The sequence below is a fragment of the Bos indicus x Bos taurus genome, chromosome 1, assembly GCF_003369695.1.
Source record: "Bos indicus x Bos taurus breed Angus x Brahman F1 hybrid chromosome 1, Bos_hybrid_MaternalHap_v2.0, whole genome shotgun sequence".
NCBI classification, from domain to species: Eukaryota; Metazoa; Chordata; class Mammalia; order Artiodactyla; family Bovidae; genus Bos; species Bos indicus x Bos taurus.
The window spans coordinates 136,286,686-136,306,168 of NC_040076.1; the positions used below are offsets into that span (position 1 = coordinate 136,286,686).

The 19,483-nt window shown below is 41.8% G+C and overlaps 2 protein-coding genes across 2 annotated transcripts in view; one reads left to right on the top strand and one right to left on the bottom strand.

Annotated features, from left to right (window-relative positions):
* The window catches only part of UBA5 (ubiquitin like modifier activating enzyme 5), a 33,025-nt gene extending 31,697 nt beyond the window's left edge, over positions 1 to 1,328 (bottom strand). The window contains exon 1 of the mRNA XM_027545986.1: positions 853 to 1,328. Within this exon, the coding sequence (XP_027401787.1) occupies positions 853 to 1,013 (161 nt within the window). The 5' untranslated portion in view covers positions 1,014 to 1,328. The remainder of the gene's footprint in view (positions 1 to 852) is intronic.
* Positions 1,243 to 19,483, top strand: part of ACAD11 (acyl-CoA dehydrogenase family member 11) — a 119,473-nt gene continuing 101,232 nt past the window's right edge. The window contains exon 1 of the mRNA XM_027545974.1: positions 1,243 to 1,975. Within this exon, the coding sequence (XP_027401775.1) occupies positions 1,827 to 1,975 (149 nt within the window). The 5' untranslated portion in view covers positions 1,243 to 1,826. The remainder of the gene's footprint in view (positions 1,976 to 19,483) is intronic.

Below are 19,483 nucleotides of genomic sequence, written 5' to 3' on the forward strand. Positions count from 1 at the left end.
ATGGCCTGAAGCAGGTCACAGCACCTCTCTAAGCCTAATTTATCTCGCCTATAAAATGGGGATAAAATGACAGTAGCTATCTCCTAGGGTTGCAGTAAAGAGGAAAAGTGACAACGCATGCTAAGTGTTTAGCGGGTGGTGAAAGTTCAGTTAATACCTAGCATCGAAAGCTCTAAGAACTTTACATATACTTGTATTTTCAATCTTCACAACTCCACAGAAAGAGATACTACAAGCAAGAAAGTAAAGGTACAGAACTCTCACCAGATTACTCAGTTGCTAAGATTTGACTCCATTCTGGGCCTAGGGTCCCTACCGTCATCACTACCCTACTTTCAACCACTACCCTATATTCAACCTGCTGAATTAACAAAATCTTGGGAAATGAAGAAAGGAGAGGTGCGGATAGGACTAGTGAAGTCCAAAGGTTTTAGAGTTAATCTAGCTGTTTCCACCACGCCAATTTAAGAAACAAAGAAGACTCTATGAAGCTCCCAAGTTTAGCTTAGCAGGTTTTACATCTGGCGTCTTAGTCTGAAAGTTTCTACTATCAGTTTCATGATGAGCGAGGAAGACTAAAAGAGGCAGGGGCGGCAGGAAACCGGATCCGTGTCCTCAGCAAGCACAGGAGCAGCACCATATGGCTGATTTAGTTGAGTTTTTTAAAAAAGAGAAAGAACAACTTTTGACTAGGACTAAGACTTGTCCTTGCTCGCTTAGAAATAAGACCCTAGAAGAAGAAAAGGGAGGTGTGAGCTGTCAGCTGGACAGCGGCGGGAAGCCCCTCACTTCTGACCATCTGGAGACCGTGACCTCGCCCCTCTTCCGGCCCCGACCCGTCACGCAGGTCACCTGTAGGGGTTGGAATCCACCACCTCGGAGCTCATCTTTTCAATGCGGGCCCGACCGCCTCCTCCGTCGCCGCTCCCCAGGGCGCGGCGACTTCTCTCCTGGGCCAGTTCCCGCTCCAGCTCTTCAACCCGCTGCTGCAGCCGTTCCACAGACTCGGCCATGGCTGGGACCCCGGCCGCCAGCGCTCCCAGCCCCGGCCGTCGCCGTCGTCGCCGCCCCACGCTGCTGGCCTGCTGGCCCCGAGAGGGATATGTGGCGAGTCACCTTGCTGCGGCTTTCCCAGCCCACAAACCTGGGGAAGCGCTCCCAGCGCGCCCCTGCCCGACACGTCTCCGCCGCTCCTGCGGGTCTCCCAGCGGGCCACTTCCGGTGCGTTGCTGTCAACGCTCCGCCTCAGGCAAAAAAAAAAAAAAAAGCCCCCTACTTCACCTCTTCGCCAGGGCCTAAGAGTCCAGGGAGTCCCAGGGCCCGGGTCATAAGTGTCCAGAACCAGCGGCCTGCGATGTTGCCTTTCCAACCTGGCGGCCAGGAAAAACCCCAGAATCTTTTATTCCTAGGCTCGAGGTCTTGACGGGCCCTTTTCTGCACCGGACCCGGTAGGTCTTCCGCCTGCCAGTGCTTTCAATTTGGAGACGGATCAGGCCTCGGCGTTCTAATATGCTCTTGTGACTAACATGACTTTGCTTTCTTTAGAATTGAGGTCTCCAACTCTGAGGCTGACTGAAAACTTTAAATTCGAACACACAAGGCCCTTCTGGCGTTTCCTGAGTACAGCCCAAGTCCAGGAGACAGCTGGCCTGTGCTGCCGGCCAGCGGCCTGGCGATACGTAATTGGCTGGAGCCGCGGGCCCGCCTCCACCTGGGCGTCTCGGACTCGCCCCTGTCCGTGGAGTAGTAGCGTTCTCCTAGACATACCGGATCCCAAGAGTCTAGTGAGTTCTGTGACTCTGTGGTCTGAAGCGGCAGCGTAGATCATGGAAACCGCTGCCTCCCGCGAGCCCAACACTATCGAAGTGCTGCCCCAGCACAAGTTCGACTGTAGGTCTCTGGACGCCTACCTAAACCAGCACTTGCCCGGCTTTGGGACCGAGCCCGAGGCCAAGCTGACGGTTGCCCAATACAGGTATCGGCCCCAGCCTTCTCCAGCAGAAACAAATCTGTACCTTGTGCTTTTCTTCCTCTGGCCCTGGGTGGTTTTCCGCTTTCCTCCACCCTATTTCTTTTTCCGCAGTGACCTACTCTGCCGGCGGGAGCTGCTGTCACTGGCTCCCGCGTTACATTCTGAGTATTTCCAATTCCAGCTCGGTAATGGAAGCACTATAGCGTTCACGATTCCAGCTATGAGAAGGAATCTTTGTTAACAGCTGTGTACTTTGAGAATTCACTGAGGCAGTTAAGGTTGGAAGCTCTGTGATATAAAGAGGCCGTTCGCTCAACCTTTGTTCTATAACCTTTTTTTCCCCAGAGAAGCTGATGGAATTCCATTCACATTGGCCATATTCTTAGAGGCTGAGTTAATGGTACCAGTTGGGGGATCCGAATTCTTATACTAGATATTCCATTTAGCAAAGCACAGCACCACTTTGGGCTTTAGTTCTTTTGAAATAGGGGAATGGAACTAGATGACGGTCCTGAGAATACTGTCTGTTCTCCACAGTGAATCTGCCTCTAGTCTGATGTTGTTGTGTAATAGAAGGTAATTTACAAATAGACTTTGCTGTAAAAACAGCATCTTGATAAACACAGAACTATAAAAGCAATTCTGGCTTCCAGAAGAATTAGGTGTGTCACTTACTGACTGGAAATTTAAGTACTGTGGTACGTGAACTCTTTGATGACTAGTTTCATAACCTGTAATAAATACTTGCCTGCTCTGTATAATCCTGATAAATGAAGTAATATAGATGAAAGGGCTTAATGTTGTAACAGCACTGTTTACCAGTGGCCTTATCACAGGGTATTCCTTGACTACTGATTTCAGAGAAATTAAAAATAGTGGAAAGGTGATGGATCACAGAGGGTTTGACGGTGTAAAATTAAAAAGCACCATGTGGAATTCCCTAGCTGTCCAGTGGTTAAGACTCAGTGCTTTCACTGCTGGGGACATGCAGTGGCCAAATTAAACAACAACCAAAAAATAAAAGGTACTGTGTCACATAGATATTATAGGATGAAGCAGCAGGTGGAATAAAAAATGGCAGAGGTTTCTAGCCTGAGGCCTTGAGTTGTAAACAAATAGATCAAAGTTCAAATCGGCTATGGCAATCTGGACAAGTTATTTAACTCTTTTGAGCATTGAATCTTCCTTTGGCAAAGTGGAGATAATATTTATTTCCTAGGGTTTTTTGAGAATTATCTAACTAAGAGTTAATTCTGAATTAAGTTGAATGTTAAATCAGAATTGTCCTTGATAAATGGAATAACTAGTATAGAACTATTTAGATAGATAGATAGTATAGAAGTATAGATGGTATAGAACTATCCCCACAGAGAATACACATTTATTTCCAGGACACATTGGAAAGTTTATAAAAATTGAAGACATGTTAGGCCACAAAAGTTTCAAAAATTCAAAAACATCATTCTTAAAAAAAAAAAAATTAAAATTCGGAATATACATGCCAAAACTTTAGAAATCAAAAGAGAATAGCTAATGAACACATTTTAGAAAATAATTGATATACAAATTAAAGAGCCAATAGTCTACAGAAAATAATGGAGTTTATCAAATTTCAGTATGCAAAAATCAATTGAATTTCTCAACTTTAGCAACAAAAATGTAAAGATATAAATTTCAGAAAGATGAAATTAATAAGAATATCAGAAATATAATTTTCTCAAACATTAATAAAGTATTTGCAAGACCTTTGTAGAGGAAATTATAAAACTATTAGAACCTTAGAACTAAATACAATGAAAGATGCCGTGTTCATGAATAGGAGAATTCAGAATTGTATGATTCTCTTTTTTTTTTTTTTCCAATTGATATATAGATTCAGTGCAACGACACTCACAGTCTTAATTTTTCCCCTAATTCAAAAAATTACTCCTAAATTGTATGTGCAAGAGCAAAGCGCCAAAAATAAAGGAAAACACTCCTGAGGGAAATGTAAATTAAGATGGCTTATTTTTTCACAGAGATAGACAAATCAATAAACCAGAAGAGAGAATCCACAAAAAGACCCACATATTTATAGGACTTTGATATATGACAGTGCTGACACTGAGAATCAGTCTTTGGAGAGTTGGAGGGAGAAGAGATTTTTCAGTAAATTATACAGGGATAATTATTATGTATATGAAAAAAATTGAAATTAGACCCTTTCCTTACTCAACCTCACTCAGTTCTAGGTGGATTACAGAGGAACAGTAAAGGCAAAACTATAAACATTTGGGGACTTCCCTGGTGGTCCAGTGGTTAAGAACCCATGTTGCAGTGCAAGGGACACTGATTCATCCCTGGTGCAGGAAGTTCGCACATGCCTCAGAGCAACAGAGTTGGAGCACCACAACTACTGAGCCTCTGCTCCAGCACCCAGGAGCTACGGAGCCTGCAACAAAGAGTAGTCCCCCGCTCGCCACAACTAGAGAAAGCCCATGTGTGGCAGCAAAGACACACACACATTAAAAAAAAAAAAAAAAATCTCTTAAACTGTAAACATTTGGAAGACATATAGAAGCTCTTTAGACTGTGGAGTAGAGAATAAAGTCTTTAAAAAGACAAAAGTGCAAACTGAAGGAAATGACTGGAAGAATCCTTCAAATGAAATTATAGATGAAAATATTTTCAGTGTATAGAATGGATAAAAGATTAACCTCCAGAACATATGAAGAACTGCAATAGCTCAACAGAAAAATGGGCAAAAGACTTGAAGACACTCAGCCTCATTACACTGTAATAATTGGGGAAAATGCAAGTTAAAATGACAAGATACCATCTCACAGCATAATTTTTGACTTTTTTTGAAAAAAAAATCTGATAATATCAAACAGAATATGAGATAAGAGGGACTCATCCACTATTGGTGAGGGTGGCACCCTGAAGCTGGGAAAGATTGAGGGCAGGGGGAGAAGGGGTCAATGGAGGATAAGATGATTGGATGGCATCAACAACTCAACAAACATGAGTTTGGGCAAACTCAGGGAAATAGCGAAGGACAGGGAAGCCTGGCAAGCTGTAGTACATAGGGTCACAAAGAGACATGATTTAGTGACTGAACAACAACACAACAACTTTGGAAAACAATTTGGCACAATCTTGTAAAGATGAAATGGGAAGATATACATGCTGAGTGACAAAGCATTTCTATTCCTAGTTGTATACACTGAGGAATTGTTGTACTAGGGTATCAGGAGATAATCTACAAAAATCTTTGCACTGTTTGTAACAGTAAAAATACAGTAATAAAACAACATTAATCAATTAAAGAGTGGGTGAATAAATTATAGTATATTCACATGAAGAAACACATACAGCAGTGAAGATTATTCAACTGCAGCTATATACATCAACACAGAAATAAAAACTGGACAAATAGTATATTGTTTAAGGGGATAAACTTCAAGGGAATGATAAATGTAAAAATCAAGATGGTAGTTACTCTGAAGAGAGAGACAGTGGTGGTCCAGTGGTTAGGACTCAATGCTCTCACTGAGGTGGCTCAGGTTTGATCCCTGGTTGGGGAACTAAGATCTTGTAAGACAAAAAGCAAAAATAAAAAATGAAGGGAAGGATACACAGAGGGCTTTAGAGATGGTGATTTTTTCTTTCTCAAATTATGTAGTGAGAACACTGGTATTTGTTGTGTTACTGTTCTTTTAAATATTATTTTTTACCTATGCAAAGTTTATTTTTAGAATTAGAAAAATTTAAATCATATTAGAAATAAAAATATTTTGACTTAATAATGAAGATATTGTATAACTTGATAAAACAAACCCTATGATTTCCAGGTATGTGTATATTATGTGCCTGGAGCTGCTTCAATCACTGGGAATTTAACAAAAAGAAGATCCTGCCTTTTTGGAACCTGGATTCTATCTGGAAAAGACAGAGATAAAATCACATTCTAAATATTAAAGTATATGAGAAAGTAATGTGTATTATGGAGAGAAACAAAGGAGAATAGGAAATGTTTAGGAGGGGGAAGCAGAAAGGCCTCAGTGAGAAGGTGGCATTCAGCAAGGAGAGATATGGATGTAAGCCTTATAGCTATCTGGGGAAAGACTATTCCAGACAGAGGGAAGAGCAGGGGCTTTGAAGGGGGCATGTGCCCAGTGGGTGGAGAGAATACAAGCCAGGGTGCCTGGAGTTGCATAACAAGGGCAAGAGAAATTCTGTTGACTTTTATAAGGGTTTTGGCCTTTACTCTAGCTAACACTCTTCCCAGGTGGTGCTAGGGGTAAAGAACCTGCATGCCAATGCAGGAGATGTAAGAGACGCAGTTTCGATCCCTGGGTCAGGGAGATCCCCTGGAAAAGGAAATGGCAACGTACTCCAATATTCTTGCCTGGAATATCCCATGGACAGAGTAGCCTGGTGATCTACAGTCCAAAGGGTCACAAGGAGTCAGACATGAATGAGTGACTAAGCACACAAAGCACACAAAGTTAGCTGAGATGGTGAGAGATTAGGGATTTAGGGGCAGAGGAGAGAAGTGATTTGTTTTTTTAAGTAGAATCCCTTTGCCTATTTAAACAGAATCTGTTTGCCTATTATTTGACTGAAGGAGGCAAACAAAAGGAGACCAGTTTGGAGTGTATTTTGATGACCTAGTAACACCCAAAAAAGATGTCCTTTTCATTATAGGGGACTTTCATTATATGCGAAAGTAGGAAGTCAAGAAACACCTAGAGTAACAGGCAAATTTGGCCTTGGAATATGGAATGAAGCAGGGCAAAGACTAATAGAGTTTTGCCAAGAAAATGCACTGGTCATAGCAAACACCCTCTTCCAACAACACAAGAGAACACTCTACACATGGACATCACCAGATGGTCAACACCAAAATCAGATTGATTATATTCTTTGCAGCCAAAGGTGGAGAAGCTCTATACAGTCAGCAAAAACAAGACCAGGAGCTGACTGTGGCTCAGACCATGAACTCCTTCTTGCCAAATTCAGACTTAAATTGAAGAAAGTAGGGAAAACCATTAGACCATTCAGGTAAGACCTAAATCAAATCCCTTATGATTATACAGTGGACAGTGAAAAGTAGATTTAAGGGCCTAGATCTGATAGATAGAGTGCCTGATGCACTATGAAATGAGGTTCATGACATTGTACAGGAGACAGGGATCAAGACCATCCCCATGGAAAAGAGATGCAAAAAAGCAAAATGGCTGTCTGGGGAGGCCTTACAAATAGCTGTGAAAAGAAGAGAAGTGAAAAGCAAAGGAGAAAAGGAAAGATATAAGCATATGAATGCAGAGTTCCAAAGAATAGCAAGAAGAGATAAGAAAGCCTTCTTCAGCGATCAATGCAAAGAAATAGAGGAAAACAACAGAATGTGAAAGACTAGAGATCTCTTCAAGAAAATTAGAGATACCAAGGGAACATTTCATGCAAAGATGGGCTTGTTAAAGGACAGAAATGGTATGGACCTAACAGAAGCAGAAGATATTAAGAAGAGATGGCAAGAATACACAGAAGAACTGTACAAAAAAGATGTTCAATCCCCAGATAATCATGATGGTGTAATCACTGACCTAGAGCCAGACATCCTGGAATGTGAAGTCAAGTGGGCCTTAGAAAGCATCACTACGAACAAAGCTAGTGGAGGTGACAGAAATCCAGAAGAGCTATTTCAAATCCTGAAAGATGATGCTGTGTAACTGCTGCACTCAATATGCCAGCAAATTGGGAAAATTCAGCAGTGGACACAGGACTAGAAAAGGTCAGTTTTCATTTGAATCCCAAAGAAAGGCAATGCCAAAGAATGCTCGAAATACAGCACAATTACACTCATCTCACACGCTAGTAAAGTAATGCTCAAAATTCTCCAAGCCAGGCTTCAGCAATATGTGAACCGTGAACTTGCAGATGTTCAAGCTGGTTTTAGAAAAGGCAGAGAAACCAGAGATCAAATTGCCAACATCTGCTGGATCATGGAAAAAGCAAGGGAGTTCCAGAAAAACATCTATTTCTACTTTATTGACTATGCCAAAGCCTCTGACTGTGTGGATCACAATTGACTGTGGAAAATTCTGAAAGAGATGGGAATACCAGACCACCTGATCTGCCTCTTGAGAAATTTGTATGCATGTCAGGAAGCAAGAGTTAGAAGTGGACATGGAACAACAGACTGGTTCCAAATAGGAAAAGGAGTACGTCAAGGCTGTATATTGTCACCCTGCTTATTTAACTTCTATGCAGAGTACATCATGAGAAACGCTGGGCTGGAAGAAGCACAAGCTGGAATCAAGATTGCCGGGAGAAATATCAGTAACCTCAGATATGCAGATGACACCACCCTTATGGCAGAAAGTGAAAAGGAACTCAAAAGCCTCTTGATGAAAGTGAAAGTGGGGAGTGAAAAAGTTGGCTTAAAGCTCAACATTCAGAAAACGAAGATCATGGCATCCGGTCCCATCACTTCATGGGAAGTAGGTGGGGAAACAGTGTCAGACTTTATTTTTGGGGGCTCCAAAATCACTACAGATGGTGACTGCAGCCATGAAATTAAAGACACTTACTCCTTGGAAGGAAAGTTATGACCAACCTAGATAGCATTTTCAAAAGCAGAGACATTACTTTGCCAACAAAGGTCCGTCTAGTCAAGACTATGGTTTTTCCAGTGGTCATGTAAGGATGTGAGAGTTGGACTGTGAAGAAGGCTGAGCGCCGAAGAATTGATGCTTTTGAACTGTGGTGTTGGAGAAGACTCTTGAGAGTCCCTTGGACTGCAAGGAGATCCAACCAGTCCATTCTGAAGGAGATCAGCCCTGGGATTTCTTTGGAAGGAATGATGCTAAAGCTGAAACTCCAGTACTTTGGCCACCTCATGCGAAGAGTTGACTCATTGGAAAAGACTCACGCTGGGAGGGATTGGGGGCAGGAGGAGAAGGGGATGACAGAGGATGAGATGGCTGGATGGCATCACTGACTCAATGGACCTGAGTCTGGGTGAGGTCCGGGAGTTAGTGATGGACAGGGAGGCCTGGCGTGCTGCAATTCATGGGGTCGCAAAGAGTCGGACACGACTGAGCGAATGAACTGAACTGAGTAGACAGTAATTAGTGGTATGGACCAGGGTGGTAGTGTAGGATAGGTGCAAAGTGGTCATATTCTGAATTTATTTTGGACGATTTATAACTGATCACTTGTGGGATATGAAAGAAAAAAAAGAGGAAACCAACAGTATTTCATTTTTTCTTGGCAACTCAAAGGATGGATTTATCATGCAATAAAATAGAGATGACTGTAGACAATCAGATTGGAAAGGAAATATCAGGAACTTGGTTTTGGAATGTTGAGTTTCAAGATGCATTTTAGACATGGGAGTGGATATGTAATAGTAAGCAGGCAGGTATATGAATCAAGAAGTCAGAGCAGAGATCTAAACTAGCCACATACATTTGGAAGTCACTGAGATAGAGAAGGTATTTAAAGCCATGAGATCATAGAGCTTACCTAGAAGATGAGTCTACATAAAGAGGTCTGTGAACTTATTCCCAGGGATCCCAGTATTGAGAATTGAAGAATTAAGGAGGAACATACAACAGAGTCTCAAAAGGGGTGGCCCAAGAAGGGGAAACCATGACGTGATACCATAGCAATACTAGTGACCTTGAAGAAAGTCACTGCACTGGAAAGATAGGAATGAAAGCTTGATTGAAATGGGTTCATGAGAAAGTAGGAGAGGAGGAATTGTAGCAAACAGTGTAAACATTTTGAGTTTATACTCCTTGCTCTAAAGGGGGAAATGAATGTTTTATGTAGAGGGGGAAGTGGGGTCAAGTTCAGTTCAGTCACTCAGTCGTGTCTGACTCTTTGCAACCCCATGAACTGCAGCACGCCAGGCCTCCCTGTCTATCACCAACTCCTGGAGCCCACCCAAACCCATGTCCATTGAGTCAGTGATGCCATCCAACCATGTCATCCTCTGTCGTCCCCTTCTCCTGCCCTCAATCTTTCCCAGCATCAGGGTCGTGGGGTCAAGATAAGTCTTAAAAGAAAAAGGCAGCATGTTTGTATGTTGATGGCAGTGATCCAAAACAGAACGAAAAATCTGTGGAAGAGAGAAGGCTAGAATGAAGTCCTTGAGTAGACAAGAGTAGAATGGGATCTAATTCACAAGAGAGGAATTGTCCTTAGAAAGAAATGTAGACATTCTACAGACTCTGCAGGGAAGAGAGAGTATATGGATATAGGTGCTTCTATGCCATAGAAATGGTAGTGTAACCTTGTGGAAGTTCTCACCTGATTGTTTGCATTTTCTCTGAAATATGAAGCTAGGTAATCAGCTGAGTGAAGATGGTAGAAGAAAGTGTTGGAGGTTTGAAGGAAGAGGAGGAATTGTTGAACAGTTATCCAAGAGCATGGGAAATGAATGAAAGGACTAAGGAAGTATATCATAATTGCAGCATGATTCACTTTGAGGTTCATAGTCATGAATTCGAAGTAAGAGTAGTTATTTTAGTAGGTATTATTGATCCTTTGCCCAGATTCTCTTGGGTTGCTTTTTAGTTTCCATGTATACACTGCTTTGGTGGCTTCTGCTTCCAGTAGCCAACACATATGGCTCTTTTACAGACTGTCCTTGCCTTCTGTAGCCTCTTTTGCCCTGAATGGTGTAGTGCCCAAGATGGCTCTTAACTGGTGACTCATGGGTTCAGGAGTATGAAATTCCCACTATTTTTGCTTTAGAGATAAGACAACTCTCAGGTGTACCTTACACTGTAGAGTCCCCTCCTTACCATGAAATCAAGCTGAAGTTACCTTCTAAGGAACTTTGTCTCAGATCATAATTTTGCTTAGCATTCTCCCCTTCCCTGACTTGCTTCTCTCAATTCCTTATTGGTTTCCTAAGCATTTCCATACTAAGTCGCTTGCACACAAATCTCTGAGGATCTGCGTCTAGTGGACCTAACCTAAACAATAATTATGACTGTGTTTCTTTCTCCAACTACATTCAATTATATGAATGCAGGCAAACAGTTGGATTTAACCAGGATGGGGGACTCCAAGCAAATAACATGAAGTAAAAGAGGGCAAGTATATTAAAGATGTATTCAAGGGAGTAGTTATGTAACTGATCATCTAATTTAAGCTAGTTAAGGACGGATATCATGGGGAAAGGGGGGAACTGAAGGCCATGTAAAGGTAGTATGATTAATGGTTGGTAGGTAGGTCCAGGAGAAGGCAATGGCACCCCACTCCGGTACTCTTGCTTGGAGAATCCCGTGGATGGAGGAGCCTGGTAGGCTTCAGTCCATGGGGTCACTAAGATTCAAGACACGACTGAGCGACTTCACTTTCACTTTTCACTTTCATGCGTTGGAGAAGGAGATGGCAACCCACTCCAGTGTTCTTGCCTGGAGAATCCCAGGGACGGGGGAGCCTGGTGGACTGCCGTCTATGGGGTCGCACAAAGTCGGACACGACTGAAGTGACTTAGCATTATTAGCAGGTAGGTCCAGGGATCAAAGAATTGTTGAAATTCAGGTACTAGGTGTATGAGTGAAAAGAGGTTATGTTCAGAGTTAGAAATGCTTAAAAAATAGGATAATGCCATGCTTGAGTTGTTGATATTGATAAGATATAAGGTATGTCCCAGGGCTTTCCAGGTGGTGTTAGTGGTAAAGAACCTGCCTGCCAATGCAGGAGACATAAGAGATGCTGGTTCCATCCCTGGCTCAAGAAGATCCCCTGGAGGAGGGCATGGCAACGCACTCCAGTATTTTTGCTTGGAGAATCCCATGGACCGAAGAGCCTGGGGGTCTACAGGGACTTACCACCACCACCACGGTGTGTCCCATAGAATGAGTGACAGGTAGTATAATCACTGGAGGTGAGAATTCAGGGAACTGATAGGCCTAAGAACGAATATCTTTATGGATTTGATGCCATTAATAATTAGGATGGGGGTAGAGTTTTGGCCACCTGATACAAAGAGCCAGCTTACTAGAAGACCCTGATGCTAGGAAAGATTGAAGGTAGGAGGAGAGGAGGATGACAGAACGAGATGGTTGGACAGCATCACCAACTCAGTGGACATGAGTTTGAGCAAGCTCTGGAAGATGTTGAAAGACAGGGAAGCCTGGCATGCTGCAGTTCATGGGTTCACAAAGAGTCAGACGTGACTGTGTGAATGAACAACAAAGTGTTAGTAAGAGTGAAAATCCTTAGGCATTGAGGGAGAATGATCTATGAATTAGTGGCTGACTGCAACAAGAATGAGTAGAGGGTGGCAGAGTCTCTATGACATGAAATTCAAAGCTGGGGGAGAGGTGTTTAGACAGGATGAAGGGCAGAGAGCCTGGAACCGGCAAGGAGTATCAAGAAGGACACAGACTCCATTTCCAGGTCACTGGATGAGTGATGTGGGGCAAAATCTACCACATAAGAGACAAGGGAAACAGGATGCTTGTAGAACATTCAGGTTTTAGAGCAAGAAGGTGAAGGGTCCTTTCAGAGAAGAGATTGGTGCTGCATGTGATTGTGGTGCTGAAAGACAGTGAGTTTCAGGGTGCACAATGTAAAGGCGTTGGGAGTTGGGGGCATGAGGGTCGGGGTGAGAGAAGAAGACTAAGACTGTATAGAGCCTCATGGGAATTAGAATGCAGTGGATAAGTGGTGACATGAGCATGTAGGTCTTTTTTTTTTTTTTTTGATAACATAAACAGAGATAAAGAGCATAATGAGACCAGTCCTGGTGGTTTTAAGACAGCAGTGCTATGAGTGATGGGAAGTAGGAAGAGATAGGTGTTTAGGAATGGGGACAGGCAGTCTTATTCTAAGTACTCTGAGTTAACTTTTTTTTCCCCCACAACTGATGCCAATATAAAAAAAAGCTTTGTGTTTTGACATGAATAGCACTTTCCACTTATTTATTATGTGGATAAAGTGAACCTGTATTATTCTCTTTCTCTGTGTGTATTTAAGTATACAGATGTCTATTTGTTGGTTTTGTTCAGTTACTAAGCCATGTCTGACTCTTTGCGACCCCATGAACTGCAGCACTCCAGGCTTTCCTGTCCTTCACTATAGCCCTGAGTTTACTCAAACTCCTGTCCACTGAGTCGATGATGCCATACAACCATCTCATCCTCTGTCACCCCTTCTCTTGCCCTCAATCTTTCCCAGCATCAGGGTCTTTTCCAATGAGTCAGCTCTTCATATCAGGTGGCCAAAGTACTGGAGCTTCAGCTTCACCACCAGTCCTTCCAATGAATATTCAGGGTTGATTTCCTTTAAGATTGACTGGTTTGATCTACTTGCTGTCCAAGGGACTGTCAAGTCTTCTCCCGCATCACAGTTTGAACACACAAAAAAGTTCTTCTGCACTCAGCCTTCTTTATAGTCAAGCTCTTACATCCATACATGTAAGAGCTGTATGGAAAAACCATAGCTTTGGCTATATGGACCTTTGTCGGCAAAGTGATGTCTCTGCTTTTTAATACACTGTCTAGGTTTGTCATAGCTATTCTTTGAAGGAGCAAGCGTCTTTTAATTTCGTGGCCGAAGTCACCATCTGCATTGCTTTTGGAGCCCAAGAAAATGAAATCTGACCCTGTTTCCATTGTTTCCATATCTATTTGCCAAGAAGTGATAGGATTGGATGCCATGATCTTCCTTTTTGAATATTTAATTTAAGCCAACTTTTTCACTCCTCTTTCACCTTCATCAAGAGGCTCTTTAGGCTCCTCTTCACTTTCTGCCATTAGAGTGGTATCATCTGCTTGTATGAGGTTGTTCGTATTTCTTCCAGCAAGTTTGATTCCAGTTTGAGCCTCATCCAGCCCGGCATTTCACATGATGTACCCTGCATATACAGCCTTGATATACTCCTTTCCCAATATCAAACCAGTTCATTGTTCCACATCCTATTCTAACTGTTGCTTCTTCTCCTGCATACAGGTTGCTCAGGAGACAGGTAATGTGGCTTGGTATTCCCACCTCTTTAAGAATATTCCACAGTTTGTTGTGATCCACACAGTCAAAGGCTTTAGTGTAGTCAATGAAGCAGAATTAGATGTTTTTTGGAATTTCTTTGCTTTTTCTATGATCCAGCGTATGTTGGCAACTTCATCCCTGGCTCCTCTGCCTTTTCTAAATCCAGTTTGTACATATGGAAGTTCTCGGTTCACCTACTGTTGAAACCTAGCTTGAAGGATTTTGAGCATATTCTTGCTAATGTGAAATGAGTGCAATTATATGATAATTTGAACATTCTTTGGCATTGCCTTTCTTTGGGATCGGAATGAAAACTGACCTTTTCCAGTCCTGTGGCCACTGCTGAGTTTTCCAAGTTTACTGGCATATTGAGTGCAGCACTTTTAGCAGCATCATCTTTTAGGATTAGAAATAGCTCAGCTGAAATTCCATCACCTCCACTAGCTTTGTTTGTAGTAATGCTTCCCACGGCCCACTTGACTTCACACTCCAGGGTGTCTAGCTCTAGGTGAATGACCATACCATCATGATTATCTGGGTCATTAAGAGCTTTTTTTATACAGTTCTGTGTATCCTTGCCACATTTTCTTAATCTCTTTGGTTTTTGTTAGGTCCTTGCCATTTTTGTCCTTTATTGTGCCCATCTTTACATGAAATGTTCCCTTGGTATCTCCAGTTTTCTTAAAGAGATCTCTAATCTTACCCATTTTATTGTTTTCCTCTATTTCTTTGCCTTGTTCACTTAAGAATACTTTCTTATGTCTCCTTGCTCTTCTCTGGAACTCTGCATTCAGTTGGGTATGTCTTTCCCTTTCTCCTTTGCCTTTCGCTTCTCTTTTCTCAGGTATTTGTAAGGCCTCCTCAGACACTTTGGCGTCTTGCATTTCTTTTTCTTGGGGATGATTTTGGTCACCACCTCCTGTACAATGTTATGTACCTCCATCTATATTTCTTTAGGCACTCTGTCTACCAGATCTAGGCCCTTGAATCTATTTATCACCTCCACTATATAATCATAAGGCATTTGATTTAGGTCATACCTGAATGGCCTAGTGGTTTTCCCTACTTTCTTCAATATAAGTCTGAATTTTACCACAAGGGGTTCAGAATCTGAGCCACAGTCAGCTCAAGGTCTTGTTTTTGCTGACTGTGTAGAACTCCATTTTGATTGCAAAGAATTTAGTCAATCTGATTTTGATATTGACCATCTGGTGATATCCATTTGTAGAGTCATCTCTTGTGTTGTTGGAAGAGGGTATTTGCTATGACCAGTGCATTCTCTTGGCAAAATTCTGTTAGCCTTTGCCCTTCTTCATGTTGTACTCCAAGGCCAAACTTGCCTGTTACTCCAGGTATCTCTTGACTTGCTACTTTTGCACTCTAGTCCCCTATGATGAAAAGGACAAATGTCTATAATTTTAATATGTTAAATAATTATAATTTAATTAATATACTAATTGTAAATAGTATATTAAGAAGCTCAAATAATGATTTTTTAAACTGTCAGTGAACCGACTTCCTACAAATCAGAGTCCTTCAGACTTCAAACTCTGTGGAATGTGCTGTGTTGTGTTTTGTTCAAGTTGGTTGATTTTTGCAGTCATGGATCCAGAAAATGCACCTCTGGAGAGATGAGCCACCACTTCCAGGGAATGCCCAGCAAAACACCTATCATGATGCCTGTTCTCTGGTACACTATGTTAGAGTTTTGGACCCTCTCCAGCTTTTTCTGCTGATGTTAAATTCTTCCTTTTCAGTTATCTGATTCTTGGCCAACCATTTGTTGCTTCCATTGTATTTGTCAAGAATCTTCTGACTTCCTTTGATTCTGCCTTGACATCTCTTCTTCTATCATGGCTCTGAATCCTAGTTTGGAGCAAGTTTTTTGGGGATATTTTGCCTCTTCTTATCTCCAGCTTTGTATTTTTAAGTCTTTTGAACTATATACTCAATATTTTCTATGCTTAAACACCATGATATTAGTCTTTTAGTCTTCTCTTTTCTCGATCTCTAATCCACAGCAAATACATTTGAAGAGCTATCAGCATTAGTATCAAAAGTTACTACTTCAATGAATGCCATAGCAGTGCCAGTGAGTTCAGTTGCCAAGCTGGTTGTTATCCTGCCTCATTGCTCACTCAATTCCATATACCTCTATGAGCATACCAAGCTGATTTTAAGAGTAGATATGAAGGTCTAAGTTCAGTTGGTATTAACTGCTTGCTATGGTGCACTTGGTCAGAATAGTCATGACTCCAAAAGTGGTTTCAACATTAAAGAAAAAGGAGTGATATCAAAGAACAGTAAATTCTGAATAACTTCAAATTTATCTCCAGACAAGGGACAAGATGGCTACCTTCAGTTCAGTTCAGTTCAGTAGCTCAGTCATGTCCGACTCTTTGCGACCCCATGGACCACAGCACGCCAGGCCTCCCTGTCCATCACCAACTCCTGGAGTTTACTTAAACTCATCTCCATTGAGACAGTGATGCCATCCAACCATCTCATCCTCTGTCGTCCCCTTCTCCTGCCTTCAATTTTTCCCAGCATCAGGGTCTTTTCCAATGAGTCAGCTCTTCATATCAGGTGGCCAGAGTATTGGAGTTTCAGCTTCAACATCAGTCCTTCCAAAGAACACTCAGGACTGATTTCCTTTAGGCTGCCTACATAGCTGCAAACATATGTGACCTTTATCAGGATTGATGCTTTTTAAAAATTTCTTGCTATTGAAAAAAAATCTTATAAGAATATCTACAAGCTTGGAAGCTTGGAGATGCAAACAGAGCCACCTACTAGGATTACATCATGTATCTGAGGCTAGCATGTTGTGAGAAAAGTGTTTAAAAAAAACAAACAAACACCTTTTCTCCTGTTCTATAGACAAATTAGCTTTCTAGCTCTGTTACTCTGGAAACTTGGTAAGGTGGAGTGTCAGCTGTGTTTCCAAGCAAGAGCACTTATGTTGAAAGTAACATCTATTTGATAAACTGCATCTGAACTGGAAGGCCTGTAAATGTATCTGGTCAGATATTTTATGCTTAACTAATGTATCTGGTCAGATATTTTAGGCTTAACTTGGGGCTTTTCTACGTTTAGTCAGTTCTTAAAATTGGTCATGTCTCTTGCTAGAGGACTGCTACTGGAGATGATGGAGCCATCATGGTGTGGAGCATGAGGCTTCTAAGGCAGGGTGGCACCCACACTCATCCATTGTGGTCTCATTCCTTCAAACCTGAGCTATCACCAGAGGGACACAGAAGTAATGAGGTAGATCCTAGACTGCTGCATGGACCTACTCTAAGGACCTTACTAAAGAAACTCATCTGATGCTACCCCGCTGGCATACTGTATCTCCTGTCTTCCTGTGCTTCTAAGTAAAACCAATGCTAAGAGTCTTTGAGGTTTCTTGTCTAGTCAAATGAGTCTACCAAATGAGTGTTCCTAACTGAACACTTAAATGCAAAGATTCCATCTTTGTAATTAAGGTTCGACAAATCAAAAATGTCACATGTTTGGTTATAAATCAACCCATTTCTTTTAGTATTAAATGTCTTATTCAAGTCCTGCAGGTCCTGCTGCTGCTGCTAAGTCGCTTCAGTCGTGTCCGACTCTGTGCGACCCCATAGACGGCAGCTCACCAGGCTCCCCTGTCCCTGGGATTCTCCAGGCAAGAACACTGGAGTGGGTTGCCGTTTCCTTCTTCAATGCATGAAAGCGAAAAGTGAAAGTGAAGTCGCTCAGTCGTGTCTGACTTTTAGTGACCCCATGGACTGCAGCCTACCAGGCTCCTCCACCCATGGGATTTTCCAGGCGAGAGTACTGGAGTGGGGTGCCATTGCCTGCTCCGATTCAAGTCCTAAAGAATAGTTACGACCTTTGGCTCACTGATGATTCTTATCATATTGATACCATCAGTGGATTCCATACTATAGAGAGGCCTGATGGTTAGAGTGGTAAAATGTAGTCAGTACTTTGTTCACAGTACACAGTGTTGGTCATGGTCTTCCCCTGCTGGGCTTCTGCTTTTTTTTTTTTTATCTTTTTGTCTTTGTTAGAACCATGGACGGTAGATACTTGCTCAAAGGAGATGCTTTTAGTTTGGTGGGGTTTTGTTTGTGTGTTTGTCTGTTTAGATAAAATTCATGCCATGTTAAACTTAAAATTTTAACTATTTTAAACGTATAATTTAGTGGTTTTTATTCACAATATTCTACAGTCATCACCAGTATCTAATTCCAGGAAATTTGCATCACCCTAAGAAACCCTTATCTCACAATTCCCCCTTCTGACCATCCCCTGGAAACCAATAATCTACTTTCTATCACTATGGATTTACATATTCTGAACATTTCATAGAAATGGAATCATATAATATGTGACCTTTGGTCACTGTTTTCTTTTTTTTTTCCTCTTAGCATAATGTTTTCAGAGCCAATCCATGTTTTAGCATGTATCCAAACTCCATTCCTTTTATGGCTGAGTAATATTCCATTATATGAATATATCATATTTTATTTATCCATTCATCTGTTGGTGAACATTTGGATTGTTTCTACTTTTTGGTTGTTGAAAATAGAGCTGCTATGAATATTCATGTACAGTTTTTTGTTTAAATGTGTTTTCAGTTCTCTTGGATATATATGTTAGAGTGAAATTGCTGGGGCATATTGTAACTATATATTTAATAAAAAGCTTTTAGTTTTCCTTTTATATTTCACCTTGGTCATTTACCATCACAAATGCCAGTGCTTCATAAATGACTGTGTTATCAGAAATACATCCAAGCAGACATTTGGCATTAAAAAATGTCTTTGTAAGGTTCATTGCAACTTAACTCTTTGGAGCATCACAGATAAATTGTCCCATGTCAAGATAGACAACACAGGGGCTTCCCTGGTGGCTCAGTGGTAAAGAATCCATCTGCCAATGCATGAGACATGCGTTTGATCCCTGATCTAGGAAGATCCCACATGTCACAGAGTAACTAAGCCCGTGAGCCACAACTACTGAGCCTGGTCTCTAGAGCCCGGGAACCGCAACTACCGATTGCACTGCAACTGCTGAAGACTGTGGGCCTAGAGCCTGTGCTCTGCGACGAGAAGCCACCTCAGCAAGCAGCGCATGTGCCACACCTGGAGGACAGCCCCACTCTCCACAGCTAGAGAAACGCTCCCGCAGTAATGAAAACCCAGCGCAGCCGAAAAGAAATAAAAGAATTTATATTTTAAAAAGATTAACAATGCAGCTTGATGTTGTCCCATTTGCTGACACTGTGGCAATGATCTTCACTTTCCTGTGCTTAAAGGCGCTCACCCAGGATTAGATGGTGCTTTTTAGTATGATTGCTGGAGAGGATGGGTCCTGCTTATCTGCGTAAGATATAGACACTGGAGGTGCTGCTGCGTTCAATCTGCTTTTGTTCTTTGCAGATGGAGGCTGAAAGCCTAGGGTTAAACTTCAGAGAAAAATGTTTTTTAACTTTCTCTTATTACCTATTACCTCAGGGATTAATTC